At 42.2% G+C, this 16,494-nt stretch overlaps 1 protein-coding gene across 3 annotated transcripts in view; it reads right to left on the bottom strand.

Moving 5' to 3' along the window:
* Nucleotides 1-13,272, bottom strand: part of RSPO2 (R-spondin 2) — a 127,963-nt gene extending 114,691 nt beyond the window's left edge. For 2 of the 3 annotated variants that reach the window (XM_054692029.1, XM_054692030.1), the window contains exon 1: nt 12,623-12,852. In XM_054692029.1, the coding sequence (XP_054548004.1) occupies nt 12,623-12,716 (94 nt within the window). In that variant the 5' untranslated portion in view covers nt 12,717-12,852. Of the gene's footprint in view, nt 1-12,622; nt 12,884-13,263 lie in introns of those variants that run through there. The other variant, XM_037502748.2, reaches the window with a different exon arrangement.
* Nucleotides 13,273-16,494: the final 3,222 nt, after the last annotated feature.

The raw sequence follows: 16,494 nt of genomic DNA, 5'->3' as shown, positions 1-16,494 counted from the left end.
TCTAGTAATCCCATTAAAGAAAACAAAATATTGGTATGGTATAACCCATGTTGGTTATAGTAGTATTGAAATCTCAGAACTTAGGACATTAGAAACATTCTAAAACTTAGAACTTAGAAACATTCTAAAAATTGACATTATGGTTCTGTAAGAATGAAGAAGGGTCTTATTCATTAAAAATTCAAATCAGGGCCTCCCTGGTGGCGCAGCAGTTGAGCGCTGGGTTGCAAAGCTGCCCACAGCCTCTGCAGCACTGGTTCCATCCCCGGCTGCTCCCGGCCACGGAAGGAGGGTCCCACATGGCGCGCAGACCTCTCCTGCCGCCTGCTGCTCCCTTCAGCAGTGTACTTTGGTCCTTCTGCCTGCTCTGCTCCCCACTCTGGCTCTGGTGAATTCTCTCGCCCTCCCGCACTTCTGACTGTACCCAGTGCTTGCATAAATAATAAATAAATAAATCTTTAAAAAAAAAAAGAGATGCAATTACTATTTAAAAAAAATAATTCAGGGCCTCCCCGGTGGCGCAGCGGTTGAGCGCTGGGTTGCGAAGCTGCCCGCAGCCTCTGCAGCGCCGGTTCAATCCCCAGCTGCTCCCCGGCCACCGGAGGAGGGTCCCACATGGCGCGCAGACCTCTCCTGCCGCCCGCTGCTCCCCTCAGCAGTGTACTTCAGTCCTTCTGCCTGCTCTGCTCCCCGCTCTGGCTCTGGTGAATTCTCTCACCCTCCCGCGCTTCTGACTGTACCCAGTGCATGTATAAACAAAACAAACAAACAAATAATAAATAAATAAAACATGCCTCTATAAAAAAAAAAAAAAAATTAAAAAAAAAAAAAAATAATAATTCAAATCAAACTTCAATCTCTATAGTATTATTTATTACTGAAGTTTAGAATGATGATTTGGAGGCATATGGTACAGATGCTAAAGAAGCAATTTTGTTGAGTGACCTCTATTTAGGAAGGCAAGAGATTTACAATTTAAGGCTGAATAGTTGTCAGCAAGAATTTCTACTTAAATACCTATTAGATGTCAGATGCATTACAGATGTGCTCCTTGCAGTGTGAACTGTTCTTAGACATCTTTCTACACACAATACAGCCACTGGCCTTTACAACACTCTTAAGTAATATACCCTCCGCTGTTGGAAAAAGGCAATTCCAAAAATTCAAGGCATTTAAAAAGGGTCTCTTCCATTAATAGCTAGTTTCCTAAATAAAAGCTGCACTATTCCACCCTATAACTTCCTTCATCTCACCTTAATTGCAAAGGATAAAATAAATCATATTCTTTTTCCACATAACAGACCTCAGTCTTAGAAGGGACTATTCTCCTTCCCCTCTCTAGATCGAGCCGCTCTCATTTCTTCAAACCTTTCTCTTGGAGTTCAACAATAAGGTGACTACTGAAAGTTTTCCAAAGACTTTGAAACAGTTATTATTCACTTCAGTCACTTTCAAATCAAAATCATCTTGAGAACACCCCTAACAGCTACAAAGAACTAATTATTTTTACTTCTGCATAAGGTAACAATTAAATTGCCTCAAATTCATAATTTTGGATAATCAATTTTCAAAGAGAAATTTCAAAGCCTTAGATCAATTTTAAGGGTATTATTTAAAGAAGGGAACAAAGAGATCTTTCAAAATTGGAGTTTTCAGTCAAAAGTCACATTAGCCATTGCTTGACTTACTGGCCACCAGGAGTGGTGGGAAAGGCTTCCCTAAATCCACAACAAACTAACCTCAGCCCACTAATCACACATCTGGGAGCCACTGCTGTCCACTATCAAGCAACATTTGGTTTTCTAAATTATTTAGTCTCCTGACCCTAACAAGTTTCTCTACACCATGAAGCTGATGGAAGGACAGTTACCAGGAATCCTGTACCACACAAGAGGCTACAGATAGGACAAGTTTTATTTCTCTCAAAACATGAGATGGATTTCCCAACCCTTGGGTAAACAGAAAATTTCAAGCTAATTTGCTCATTCTAGTCATCCAGCCTTACAGCTGTTCTTTGCCACTTTCTCATATCTACTCAGAAAAGTCCAGAACTAATACTCAAGAGACCCTCAAAATTCCCATATAAACCTCACTCTTACACACTTTGAGAGAAAGTGAGCCTCTGAATCATTACTAAGAAGCAAGTGTCAAAATTAGCATTTGTGTGAACAAAGTGTTCTTCCACCCACAGGAACTACCCAGAGGATATGACAAGTAGATTAGCACAGCCTGAATTTCAACTTAGGCGTGGCAACCAGGGAGCCACAGACAGGTGCAATTCTCCATGTAATGGGCTGCCAGGGGGTTCTCATTCAGTGCCCAGTTCTCTAAGACCATTTCTGCTCTGCAGTGGAAGAGTTGAGAGCAACAAATTCAACAGTTACCTCAAAGGCTATTTTTCTCCGGGTGATGGGCACAGGATTATGTCACCTGGTCATAGGAATATTCACTACAAATCAGCTAAACTAAAACCTGATCTTGGAGGGAAAAAAAAGAAAGAAAGAAAAGACAGCATAATCAATTAAATACAAGGTTAATAATGATATAGGACAAATTCCTCAATGCTAAAAGCCAGCTTTCAACTACAAGACACATTAGAACACAGCATGTAAAGTGAACCACAAGGAGGGGCCCAAGAATTTTTGAATTCTATGTCAGACTTTAATGCATGGGGGGAAGGGATAGAAAACCTTTTCGTAACTAAATTTTAGATTTTCAAAATAAGATCAGATAATTTTCACCTTTCTCAAAGGGCTGAAAGGTGAGATTCATTGGAAGAAATGACTCTTCATAAAGATTAAAGATTTTGACAAGCAATTTGTAAGTATTCATTTGGAGTCACCAGGGCAACTCCAAATTTTGCCACTTGCTTAAATTTTTAGGCATGCACTTTATGGAAAATATTCCTTTTAAAAAAATTAATGTTTTTACAAAGTGGCTATAAGAGCTAGAATCCACCTCCACATTGACACAATCTCTAGTTTTTATATCTCTCTGGAAGACATTAAAACTGAGGAGGTTAGGGGCCTCCCTAGTGGTGCAAGGGGTTAAGACACAGCATATGAAGCTAACCACAGCCACTGCATCACGAGTTCGATCCCGGGCCAGGGAGAAAACCCACCTGGAGTAGCAGACCTCTCCTGTCTCGCCCGCTGCTCCTTCAGCAGTGTATTTCAGTCAGTCTGCCTGTTCTATTCCCCACTCTGTCTCTGTCCCTAATCCCCCTCCCATACCTCTGGCCTGTATCCCAGTTCTTGTATGCATAAGTAAATCAATCTTAAAAATTTTTAAAATAAAAACAAAACTGAGGTTAGGAGACTAAGTAACAAAACCAGAAACACTCCCGTAAGACTGAAAGTTCTCTTTATTCTTTTTCCCTCTTTGTGAGGATATCAGATGATCACAGCATCAACCATACTGGGGAGCGCAAAGCAGGTTTACCACCTGAACCAAGGGAGCAAAGCTACGTAAGCACAAATCCAACAGTTCAGAGAACAAAGCACAAGGAAAAGAATGCAAAGTGCGCCCTCTATTGGTGAACGCGTTTTAATTGCCCAGTGACTGGTTGGCAAGCTGTATGCAGCAATAGGTGAGACCAAAGTCATCCCAGTAGAAAAATGCTCAAACGTGCCGACCCGGCACATTTTGCAGAAGCCCATTTGGCAGGAGGAAAAGTGTGCACGGCCTGGCTGTCAGGTCTGTGCTCTGCACAGGCAGTTTGATACAAACAAGACATATCAAATCCAGCTCTGCAAATCACCAGCTGAAAAATTGACACAGCGATTTCTAAAGTTCCCTACTGACTGTTTTTGTTCCCAAGATAAAAATTAGACCTTATGAGAAAATTTAACAGAACCTGTATCCTCTGTATTTATTTTGTACTTTTATAAGCCTTTCAGGGGAATGGAGAGAATTTAACAACTATTGTCTTTGACTAAAGGATTATTGACCAAGTAAATGCCTCTTGAGATAGTGCTGCCAAAGTGTCCGCGTAGTTGTGAAGTATATACATGGCAGAAAACCCACACAAGGAAGATAAACTTTTAGAAAACAGATGTCTATAGAAAATATCAGCCTTCTTGTATCATGTTTATTTAAAAGGTCTAACTCCTATTTCCTTAATACTTTTAACCTGTTGAAGGAAAGAGATGAGCCATGGGCCACATTCAGATTTCAGCGAAAGCTCCAGATTCTATCTGTATAGCCCCAAAGAAACCGAAAAGATTTTACTCATGATTTCAAGAGACTCACCCACCCCTGCATCCCTTTCATCCCTTGAGACACCTTGCTCAAAAGAAATATGGCAGTAAGTTAAACTCTGTTTTATAAGTGTTCTTCATATCCTTCAACAGGTGATAAAAATTCAAAGGTTTTAAGTAAATTTTAAGTTTTTCTCAAGCAATAGGATAAGGGGTAAACTGACCAATGATTAGTTTTTCTACATGTTAAGTAGAAAAAAAATAAACAATATTTAATAATTTTCTCTAACATTAACTGGTTATTCTGATAATATGGCAGGATTATGATATTTGTGTTTGTGCACACATAAAGTACATATATACACACCTATTAAATGTTGATACATACATGTGTGCACACCACACACACACTTGTTCTGCTTTCTGGAATTTCAGAAATAAAAAAAGTTTCCTATAATTCATACACAAGAATAATGATCAAAAATCTTGGAAACAGAAGTGTACAATTTGTTTTTACCAGATCAGTTATGGTCTTATACCACAATTACTCCAATCCCTCAGTCTCTACTTATGACTTATCACTTACTTGTTGTTGAATACCAGTTACCATATTAGCATAATTATGAACTATAGGAAATTAGAAGGATAAATAAATGTCTGGTTCAAAGACTTTTGCATGGGCTCAAAGGTGATGTCATTCTTTTTTAAAAGAAATATTATGTTTATATTGAATGTATACTGTGTACAGGAAAAGCCAGGGAATTCAGGAAGGTTAGCTTCTTGTTCTCTCTTCCACTTAACTGCTAGTTTTTAAAATCACACATTTCAACAAGCAGTTCACCTTCCTTATAAATCAAACCAATATCACCTCCTTCAAAAAGCAGTGAAATGTCAACGCTCTTCTGGCACAAAACAAAACAAAAACCTATGTAGTCTGGTAATACCTATAGAAGACTCGTTCAAAAATATATACATACACCTGTGCCTCTTCTAAGTATGTCTTCATACCTATTTATTATACTAAAGTCACAAATGTAATACCACAGATCAAATGTTTTCTTGCACTAGCTTATCTTTGTGATTAATAAAATGCCCTTTAAGAAGATAACACTTTATTTTCCCCTAAATGATTATTCATATGGGTCAAGAGTTTGTGATGAAAATGTCTTATGGCCTGTCTCCAGAACAAGTGTTTTTAATACAAGTTATCACCCTCCACCTTCAGGGTTTCCCCATCCTGTCTTCAAATCACCTGCCACTCAGAATACTCTATCTTTCAAATAATAAACAGGTAGGTGGGTATACAAACCATTACCAGTTACTAGCATATTCTGTGAAATTCTTAACAGAAAAGACTTCGGAATGAGAATGGTCAGAGTATGCTTCTCCTCAATGTCTTTAAATTGTAAAGAATAGTAAACAACAGGATTACACCTGTTATCTAATTGTCCACTCAAACTTGAATCATTTCTCCTGAAATCACCACATTTTAAGGACAAGCAAAATCTCACAGCCAATGACTTTTTGTTAACCCACAACTTATGGAAGACAGATGTCCTCTATAACCTGATTTTGGATATATAAAGGCTAATGTGCCAAAGCTCTAGAGGAGCTTATAATATGGTAAAAAGACATATGACAAAATAACTATCATAAAGGGGGAAATTGGGTTATTTCAATTCAGTACAAAAAGCCAAGAAAACTGTGGGAACAGTTACTATTGGCTTTCGGGGGAAAGGTGGAAAATTCCAGGAAGGCTTCATAGAGGCAGTGGTACTTTAGCTGGGCACTGCCACAGGCTCAACACATGGTGTTCTTGGCAATGAAGTGATCTGGTGTAGCTTAAGTGCACCGTGCTTTCAGGGTGGTGGAAGTTTGGAAAGAAGCTGCGGTCAGATGGCAGGGAACTCAGATGTGACGTGAAAGAACCTGGTGTTTATTCTGCAGTCAATATAGAGGCCCGGGAGGCTTGAGGTTTATTAGCAGAGAAGTAACATGATCAGATCTGCGGTTGAGAAAAATTCAATGTGGCAGCATTGCAAAGGATGGGGGATGCCAAGAAGTGCATGCTGGGAAATGCAGTGTCCATGAGGGCGGAGCTAGGAAATACCTCTGGGGATGGAAAAGATGGCTGGATAGAGATGTTTCTGAAGTAGACTCACTAAGACTGAATAAACTGATAAAAGAGGCAAAGAGTGCTAAAGAATATAGACTACAAGCCTTGACCTCTAAAAACACCATGAATACAAATGAGGAAGACAGAGGACCCAGATGAGGAAGTATGAGAGCAGTGAAATGAGCTATGGATGGCCTGTGAGGGTGCCCGGAAGACTGATTCACATGGCAGTACTTCAGAAATCCAGGGGTAATACAATTGGAAGTTAAAAAAAAAAAAAAAAGTTGAGGCTAGAGTTAGAGGATTCTGTGGATGTCATAGTTGAAGATTGGGCATGGGTAAAATTCCCCCAAGGGGGGAAAATAGAAAAAGACAAAATTTGCAAGGTGACTATAGATTTGAGACAAACAGCAAGGCAGGAGAAGTGAGAACAGTCAAAAGAGGGGACGGTAAGAGGGAAGAGCACAAAGCGGTGTGGTTGACAGGTGTTATGGTGGTGGGACAACTATGGGGACTATAGTGAGGGGAGAACAATGATGTAAGAAAATTAAAAAGTTTGAAAAGAATTAAAAAAAAATACTAGTCTAAACTACTGTGAATAAGGGGACCAAATGATCAGAAGATGGAGGTAAAACCAGAGAATGTTGTCACCAGCTAAAGGAAGCAACTTTCCTTGGAAAGGCATGATAAGGTAGCCCCAGAGGAACAAGGGAGGACATAACAAGGGTGGTTATAAGAAGAGTATTGTATATGGATGACCACCCCATGAGACCCCTTCAGTAAAAGAGGGGCAGAGAATAGTAACATATTGAAGAGTGAAGGAAACAGGATTATTAAATAAGAGAACAGGAAGATAGAAGAAAAAGGAATGTTTGGAAACTCATGTAAGGGGGAAAGAAATGAAGAATTTTAAAATTAGGGAGACAGCAGCATGCTTGAAAACAGGTTGACTGGTACAAAATGGGGTCCAGGAGGAGAGAAAAAGAGGTAGAAAGTGGGCTTTCTAAAGAACAAAAACATCATCCTTATCACTCCCTCTCCCCCTCCACCCTTCCCCTGTCCTGTCTTGTCATCCTGCCAGAGAAAGAAGAATAGGGAAACAGAAGGAAAATCTTTTTATTTATGAAAATCTGATCCTCCAGGGTCATACCATCCCTACCCCCTCTCAGCCCACAGCCACACACCCATATATATATATATATATGTATGCATATGTACATACACACACACCTACATACTTATATATTTATGTGTATCTATACCTTCCTAATTGTATACAATTATATATACAGTCAACATTCATTGGCACCTTTCTTATTCATCCCAGCTAAACATGAAAATTTACCAACATGGACTTGCAACACTATTTACTAATGTTCAGTTCTTGATTGGGAAAAAAATATTAACCATCATGACTTTGGAAGAAATGGGAAATTTAAATTTTTATTTTCATTCCAGAGTATACCACCTCATTTTAGCAGAGGAGTTATCAATTGTATTAACTGATTTGTCCCTCATCTATTTTCTGAACTTGGAAGGGTTAACAGGGCCAATGAGGGGAGGAGAGCGCAGGGAGGGGAGGTGTTTTAAAACATAGTCATTGCAAGGGAAGAAGTAAAAAGTGGCCTGAAAAATCCATAAACTGGGCAGTTAGTCTCTGAATAAATCAAGAGGTGGTTTTGCATTAAGGAATTAGAAATGTCATTTCCAACTTGTGATTTCTGCAAATATTGGATTCTACCCAAGCTGGATTTATAAGCAGATAAAAAAAAAAAAAAACAGAATTAAATGGAGGCCTGGGGGAACATCACCTATTTTGAATCACTTCCAAATTTCAGTAGCATAATAAGATGTGGGTTGGGGAATGCAACTTTCTAACCCCTGCATACTGGTAAGATACTAGCTAGAAAAATTCAAATGCTGGTAGAAAAAGCAGCCCATTAACAAAAGCGCACAAAAGAAGGAACATGTTTATGTTGCAAAGTTAATCATAAGCTTTTTTTTTTTTTCCTGAAACACTCTGGAACATAAAAGCATGCAAAATGTAGTTTGAAGTTTTTTCATTTACTTGTAGTTAAAAATGTTCCATGTGCCACTTTGTATTTAAAAAAAAATACCCTGAGAAATGAGCTATCATTAAAAGTATCTATAAAGCCAAGTATCTCCAAATCTGTTCATTAAATTTGAAAAAATATAAACAAATTAGTTTAAGATTTAAGATTTAAGAGAAAATGTTTGTTTTGTACCAACCTCACTTGCCAGAAGCACACCACACTATTTTCGATAAACACTTCAGTTTCATGGAAGAAGCCAAATCTAATCTTATGAAATAAGATGTTATGGAGTAAGGAGAAGCTGGGGCTTCAGTCTGGAAGAGGCTAGAGCAGGAAACACTCATCCACGCCCCCTACCAACAGACCACCAGAAACACCAATTATATATTAGGGAGCTGGCTGCTTTGAAAGAGTGTTATCAAGCAGCTTTCATAAATCCCTGTGTAAAATGTGAAAAGTCATTTAAGCAGAATGAAGGAGATATAAAATTAAGTCACTACATAGCATTTTCAAAAAATCCTGGAAGACCATAATAAAGTTATGATTTGTTTAACCACCTTTCAGTAAGTAATTCCATTTGAAATGTGGTTTATAGTCATCTCCCCCCCCCAGAAAAAATTCAAATACCCCAGTTCACCATACAAATAAATTAAAAAAGTCCCAAGCCAGATACAGGCCACAGGGGTTAACAGTAGCTAATAATGACTATGCTTTTGAAAGGGGACAGGGTGGGCCAATGAATTATGACTGGCTCTTAGCATGTAGACAAAACATGAGTTGTCAATCAGCTTTTCAAAATGTTGGCATATGTCTACCATAAGATATCAATTCTCAGCATTGCTTGTGCCTAACTAATTAATTTAAAAAATATATTGTTGCCAGGTCCTATTTGTAACGGTCAGATTCATTTGTATGCTTTTTTCCCAAATAAAGGTGAAGAAAGAGTAGTAGGTGACTAGTGCTGTTGTTTGTGATAGTCTCCCACACACAATATTATCCAGAGGAGGGAAGGTTGACATTGTAGTCTCTCGATCCTCTGCCTATATTTTGAAATAAAACATAGAGTTAAATGATATATTTGCTCTCTATTCCAGACTGGGATGCAATTGATTTTAACTGACTAAATTATCTGATCTCTGCCAAGAATTTTATTTCATTAAGAAAATGATATTATAGAGCATCTGAGATCATAGAACAGACTAAACATAATGCCAAAGGAGTTCTGAGAACACTCCACGGTGAAGGTTTGATTATTTGCAGATGGAATATGAAAAAAAGAAAAAGAATCAGATCCCAGGCATTAGCCTAACCAATCCTGGTGTCACTGCTGCCTACATCATAGCACAAAGTGAAGGAAATAACTGATCTTAGCCACAACACTTTTTTTTAAGGAACTAAATATTACTTTCTAGGAAGAAAAGTGATTAACTGCCACTATGCAAAAGAAAGTGAAAAGGGGAAATGTTGGTACCACAATAGGCTCTGTCTTGTCAACTGTTTCTGCTGACATGATTTGGCTAGCAGTCAGGCATTCACCAAGGAACTAATTTAAATCAATCTCCGTTGGGAAAGCCAATTGTTTGGTATGTGCAACAATTGGTGTAGGATCAATCAGTGGACATGAGATCAATTAAAACCAGCTTAAATTTGTGAAGAGGGACAATTCACACAACCTGAGTTAGATCTCTATTCATTTCAATACACTCACAATGCAATCCTTAAGCTTCCTTGCAAAGCAGAAAGCTACTATCACCCTACACTGTCTAGCCAGCCCTTTAAGCAGTTCCACTTTTAATTAAAAACACAGTACACCCTTTGTTGGTACAGATAGTGTGGTCACTTTTAAGGACTGCAGTTACGCTGGCCAGAAACTTGGGATTTGGGAAGGGACATCTGTTAAGAAAGAAAAACATACATAATACACTTTGATAAAATTTTTTTTACGACCTTATCAATTTACATGTACTTAAAAGCATTTGAATTTTATTCAATGGTAGGGTTGCTTTGGCAAAAGTTACTATCTTACACATTTGAATTGAGCTTCTAAATGCTAAGACTTGAGGAGGTCTGGGATAACTGCTGTAAGAGATGTCCCTAGAGAGGTTTTGAAACAAGTAGGTTTTAACTCAGGTACCTAAGAAGACAGGCACAAATTTAGAGATGGCACCGCAGAGAAAGGCGTCAGTATCACCTCTGGCTGTGGGGGCGTGTGATGTCATTCTCCACCAAATGGCACCTCCACTGACATTCTACTGAAGGAATATGCTTGATTCTGCCCCCAATCAACCACAATGGGGCAGGCAGTATGGATTAGAAAGACATCACTTGCATTAGTAAGCCATCTGATAAACAAACAAGAACTTGGCAGAGGATTGCAGTAAGTCTATACTTAGCAAATTTTAAGCAGTTTTGTTTTTCCAACCAAGGAGAGCGCAACCTCTGCTTGTAAAGGGGAGAAGTCTCTCCCAACACTTTGACCAGGGTGTCATGAAAAACGGCCAGTTTTACCAAATAATACCTGGAAAGAGAACACTGGGGTGGAGGAAAGGAGCCAGTAAAAAGGAGGAAGAGAGAGAGATGGCAGAGGCTTTTCCAAGATTGATGCTAATGTCTAACATTCATACCCTCTGGGGGTATTTTTATGCAGAATAATTTTTGAAATTAAGCATTTCCAAATTTCAAAAATGAGAGACAAAGGAGTATCCTTCTTATAAACTGGTGGGTCCATTGGAGAGCAGAAGCTATAGAAGTCTCACACCACCAGTTACCTCAGCTCTGAGCTCAGGACACCAGTTCCAGTCCTATGAGTGGTTGAGAATAGCTTAATGATGACCTAAAAGCCCTATGGAAATTAGGGCATAACCATCTCTCTCCAAAATCTGGATGTAGGACCAGAGATTCATAAAAACCGAGTTATGAACAAACCATATTACAGATTGACTGAGAAGTTTACATCCCAGAAAAATCAAGATCTTTTAACCTCAAGACAAATTCTAATGACAAAAAAAAAAAAAAAAAAATCCCAATTTGCTGGGGGAAAAGAAAGAGCTCTAAGTTGCTGCTGTGCACCTTCCAGGCCTGGTAATACAAGGGGTAGGGAGGTAGGGAGAGCGGGAGAAGGGGCAGAAGGGGGGGGGGGGGGGGTGGGAGGGAGAGAGAGGGAGGAGAGAGGGAGCTCACATTCGTGTTTAAACCTCCCAGAAGACTTAATTTTGCTTAGCAGCCCTTCCCCTTAAATGCATTTGGATTAGCTGCAGCCACAGCAGAACTCAGGGACAGAAATTCACGCCCTAAATCTGCAGGAAAGCCAGCTCGCTGAAACCTTTCTGGAGGCTTCCACTCCCCTTCCCCACAGCGCACACAAATGATGGAGAAGGAGGGAGTGGTTAAAAAGCCACAAGTGAATTTCATTGAGAGCAGAAATCTCTCACAAATAGCTGCTTCGGAGGGAAGGAAATGGAGAGGGTCAAGTCAAGCTGTCCCCAAAACATCATTATGAAAGGAAGGACGCCCCCAGAAAACCTGTCCACAAATTGCTGCTTGATTCAGAAAGTTAGGTAAATCATACCTACCTAGTCTTGAGTTTCTGAAAGACATCAACGTTGTCCTTTTCCTGGAAAGGCAGGTCTTCCACCCTTCCTTGGCACCCCTTCCCATCTCGTCCTGTCTCTCATACCCCCACCCCTCTCTCACCCCTAACCCCCCAACCTCTCCCATTCTCTTTCATATTCTCTCTCTCTCTCTCTCTCTCTCTCTCTCTCTCTCTCTCTCTCTCTCTGCTAGGCCATGTACTAAGAATTCGGGGCGCACGCGGGTGGGGAGACAGATGAGCTGCAGGAGAGAGGATTAAGAACTATAAAAAAAACAAAGAGACAGGAGAACAAGAAAAATGGATGCCAGATAAGAAAAGCGACGGCAAAACAGAAAAAAACAGTTCAGGAGTGAAAATGAGGCAGCTAATGACTGCAGAGACCGCAGGCTTTAACCCCGAGCGCCCATCGGACGCCAGGCGCGGGGCGCGCTCCCCACACTGCGCGCCTCGCTCGGGTTGGCCGCGCTTTTTGACGACAGAAAAGACGGTGCTCTGCAGGGCTCTGGGGCGCGGAAAGTGAGATTCGTAGAGCGCAAGAACTGGGGTGCAGGGCACGGTCCAGCCCATCTGAGCCCCGGGCGCCGGGGCAAAAGTGGTGCCGCGCGCGCCCCGCGCGCCCCACCCGTGACCCCCCACGCCCCTCCAGTAGATTGGGACCCACCTCGCTTACTGCGTTTCCACCGGTTGCCTTGGCAGTGGCTGTAATCCATGCAGTTCAGGATGATGAGCGCAAAGGAGAAGAGGCGAAACTGCATCTGGGCGGTTGGGCTGGGAAAGACGCCTCTCAAAGTCGGGGAACTGGAGGGCTCATCCGAGCGGGCGGCGCGGACCGCGCAGCCGGGGCAGACGCCGAGTGGAGGAGCCACTCGCCCGGGGACCTCACTTGTCAGTGCCGCGCGATCAGCATCTCTCGCACTTGAACCTGAGAGACAACGGCGAGAAACCGGGTGGGTGCAGGGTGGAAAAAGCGCCGGAATGGCAGCTGCCCCTCCGTGCGTCCCAATTTAAGAAGGGGAGGGAGGGGGGAAGGGAACCCTCTGCCTGGCACGAGTAGGGCGCAGCCTAACCCTGAGCGCGCAGCTGCCGGCGACTGGGAGAGGAAGGTGATTGCAATCAGTGAATTAGCAACCTCTGCAAGCTACAGACTCCGACCCCGGGGAAAGGGCGTTGCGCCGACAGAAGCTCCACGGAATGGAAGGCGCTCCCCAGGCACTGAGCGCGCAGGGTTAAAGAGGCGCCCTTTAGCCCTTGGGGTCCTGCAGTGGGGGACCTGAGCGCAGAGGCCCGGCGCGGGTCGCCTACCGTGCGCGGCTCGGGGTGCCTAGGCGCGGCGCTCCATCCCGGGAGGAGGGGACGAGCCGCCTCTCCAGCACGTGGGCTGGGGAAAAGTTTGCCGAAACCCGCCCGGGGCGCCTGGCAGCTCCCGGCTTCCGGCGAAGGGTCGGGGTGCGCGGAGGTCCTCGGGCCAGCAGCGCCCAGCGGGAGCGCGGCAGAGCGGGCGCGTCCGCAGCCTCTGGGATGCTGAGTCCCCGCCTGCGAGCGCGATCCTCAAGCGAGGGGCACGCCCGCGCCCGCTCTCTGGGTCCCTATCCAATTGTGCGGTTTCCCGGGCTCTCTCCACAGTCACTTCACAGCTAAGATTTCTCCCTCTCCAGGCTGTAAGAGACAGAAGGCTCCCGAGAGACCGGAGGGATGTGGCTAGCGCACTTTCCGATGGAGATGGAGCTGGGTTGAGGCTCGGGATGCTTCTATAAGTAGGTGGTGCTGTGGTCCAAGGTATCTCAATCCAGGCTGCCCTGGAGTTCCTGGGTCCTAGAGCCAGAAACGCTCGGGTTTCCCTGAGGTCCTAAAGAGCGCTGACAGCCTCCCCGGGCTCAACCCCTGGCGAATCCCCCCGGCCTTTCCGGGGGTTAATAGCTGAGCTGTCCAGGAGCTGGGGTGAGGGGTGGCCCCCGGCCCCGCGGGCCCGCAGAGCCCGGCTGACTTCGCCCCCCAAGGCGTCCTCTTGGGCACTCCCGGGTCGGTTTCAACCTCAACCCGCCTTCCAGCTGGAGGATCTGGCTGACTGTTGGCTTCTCCCAGAGCTTCGCCCGCGGGTTCCCAGCCTGGACTGCTGCTTCTGACAAGCGGAGTTTAAACTTGAGCCGCAGCTCAAAGGACGCCACACCTCTGCCACTTTCTGGGTCTTGGCTGCGTTTCACGGGAAGATCTGTTGGGGCGGCTGAAATTAAAACGCGCCCTCAGTTTTGGGAGTGAAAGTGTTTCCAGTAGCTTCTGCTTATCCTCACAGTGTTCTTTCTTCACTTTGTTTCTCCTTCAGGAGAAACAACCCAAAAAACACAAACAACCAAAAAAAAAAAAAAAAAACCCTGATCCCTTGCGGTATTCAAGAAATGGGACCTTAACTTCTTTAAAGAAGAGTCACTTGCCACTGAAGTGTGTCTTATTCATAATCTTCCTGCTTCCCCTCACCCTCAAAGTCTATAAATTAAACTCTCAGGTGCCTTGGATTTGAGTAAGCAGCCTGTTTGACCAAATGTTAAATTAAATACACTTGATGCTTTCTGATTGCATTCTGGTGGAATCTTCTGCAATGCATTCATTACTGGAGGAATCAATGTGTTTGCTCCTTAAGGAAAGGATAAGAAATGACCCCGCTAATCACAGCAGTGTAAATGTCTCTGTAGATGGGACCACAGCTACCATGATATTATGCTAGTATCTGTACATTTAAATTTTCCTCTCCATGGCTTGGGCTTCAGAAGAAGTTCACAAATGTGGACACTTGAGACAATCACAGGGACACAGAAAGAATATTGGAATGGTCATTAACTATTCCGTCATTGCCTATCCGGAAGTTCTTATGGACATCACTAGTACCTAACAATATTTATATGCCAAGAATTTCAGGTTATTCCCTCTATGTATGCTTGAGAACACCCAAGTAAATCTGAGTTGAGATCACTGGTTCCATTTCCTAGATAAGACAATTCAGCCCCTGAGACTGGCCCAAATAGAGCTGACAAAACACATAGCAGAAGCACTGAACTGTTTCAATTTTCAGAGTCTTTGATTTTTATCACAGATTTTGGAAGGGTTAAAAACATTTCAATTTAGGGAGTGGGCCAGGATGACACAATGACTTGATGTTCCAGTGAATATCCCTCCATCATCATAAATGCCAGTTCACCTATATACACATACATGCACACACCAAACTTATAGCACATCTAAAGGTGTTAAGTCAATGGGAGGATAAAGTCATCTCCAAATAAACCCCCTGCTTTCCTGATCAGCATGGAGACCCATTCAAGCTCAATGTTCATCAATGCCTTTTAAAATATTTAAAGGTCAAAATAAGCCCAAGACTAAGTAGATTTAGCTCTACCATTAAATCACCTGGGTGGCTATTTTTTAAGAAATTAGACCAAGGTCTCTTGACCGCTACCATGTTCTGGTCTACAGTTTTCTATTTTTACCAAGTTTGCTATGGGGTCTAGATAGGGTGCAAACAAACTGATCAGTGATAGGTTTTCGGTATAGAAAGATTCTAGTTAGCCACTCTTATCCTCAGTTAAATTTACAGACTACTTTCAATTTGTCTTCAAAATTACGTAATTTTAATCATTTGGTTGCACATCTGGCACTATTTTTAACCAGTGACACTTTTCAATTTATAGAATCCCTAGATCCATTTCATGAAAAGAATGTTAACAGTACCTCCTCTATTAAACATTGGTTAATGGGTTTAATAAAAAAAAAATTGACTCTGGGAGAAGAGATTCCTAATTCCTTCTTGTGCTTCCTCCTGTCTGTCTCTGCTCTTTAAAGGGCACTAGTGAACCTCAAAAAATCACAGTTCTTGGGGTGCTGAGTTTAATGCTCACACTTAATCTCTTTGGAGTAAGTTTGCTGATAATACAGACTTTTTTGCCATTCACTGAATATTTTTCCTGATTTCAAGAACTCAGGAATGTTCTTGCTACTAAAAAATACAACGCTAGCAGATCCTAAACTATCATTAACTTTAATCCCATATTTCTGCTTCCTTTCATTTCAAAACTCTGAATGTGTTGTTGTTGAGCCTTGGAGCTCCCAGTTTCTCCATTCTGGAGACTCAGTGGACTTTTCCTTCTGAGTTTAAATGGAGTTTCATTAAACTAGCTTTGTAAATAGACCTTTGCCTGGTGTCTGTTTACCAAGAAGCATACTGATGAGATTGACTTTACGCACTCACTGGTGATTAGAGGTTAACTGAGGCCGAGATGGGGATGATGTTATAAAAATGGAAGCAACTTTTGTGTTTTATGATTTTGACTCAGAATACTGTTAAAATTCAGTCCTTATGAAGGGGCATATCAGGAAAGGCTCTTCATCAGCCAGCCTTTTCTGTTCTTCAGGAACAGTCCTAATGTGCATAACTTTCCAGGTTTTGAGCATACTTCCAGAGAGATGCGGTGCTAATTAAGAAAAAAAATGCGTGTATGTACATGTATGTAGATGGAGATAGAAAAAGATGTGTGTATATACAGA

The sequence above is a fragment of the Talpa occidentalis genome, unplaced genomic scaffold (assembly GCF_014898055.3).
Source record: "Talpa occidentalis isolate TD23 unplaced genomic scaffold, MPIMG_talOcc4v2.1, whole genome shotgun sequence".
NCBI classification, from domain to species: domain Eukaryota; kingdom Metazoa; phylum Chordata; class Mammalia; order Eulipotyphla; family Talpidae; genus Talpa; species Talpa occidentalis.
Note: the sequence above shows the minus strand (reverse complement) of the source record. Positions and strands in the feature narration are given on the sequence as shown.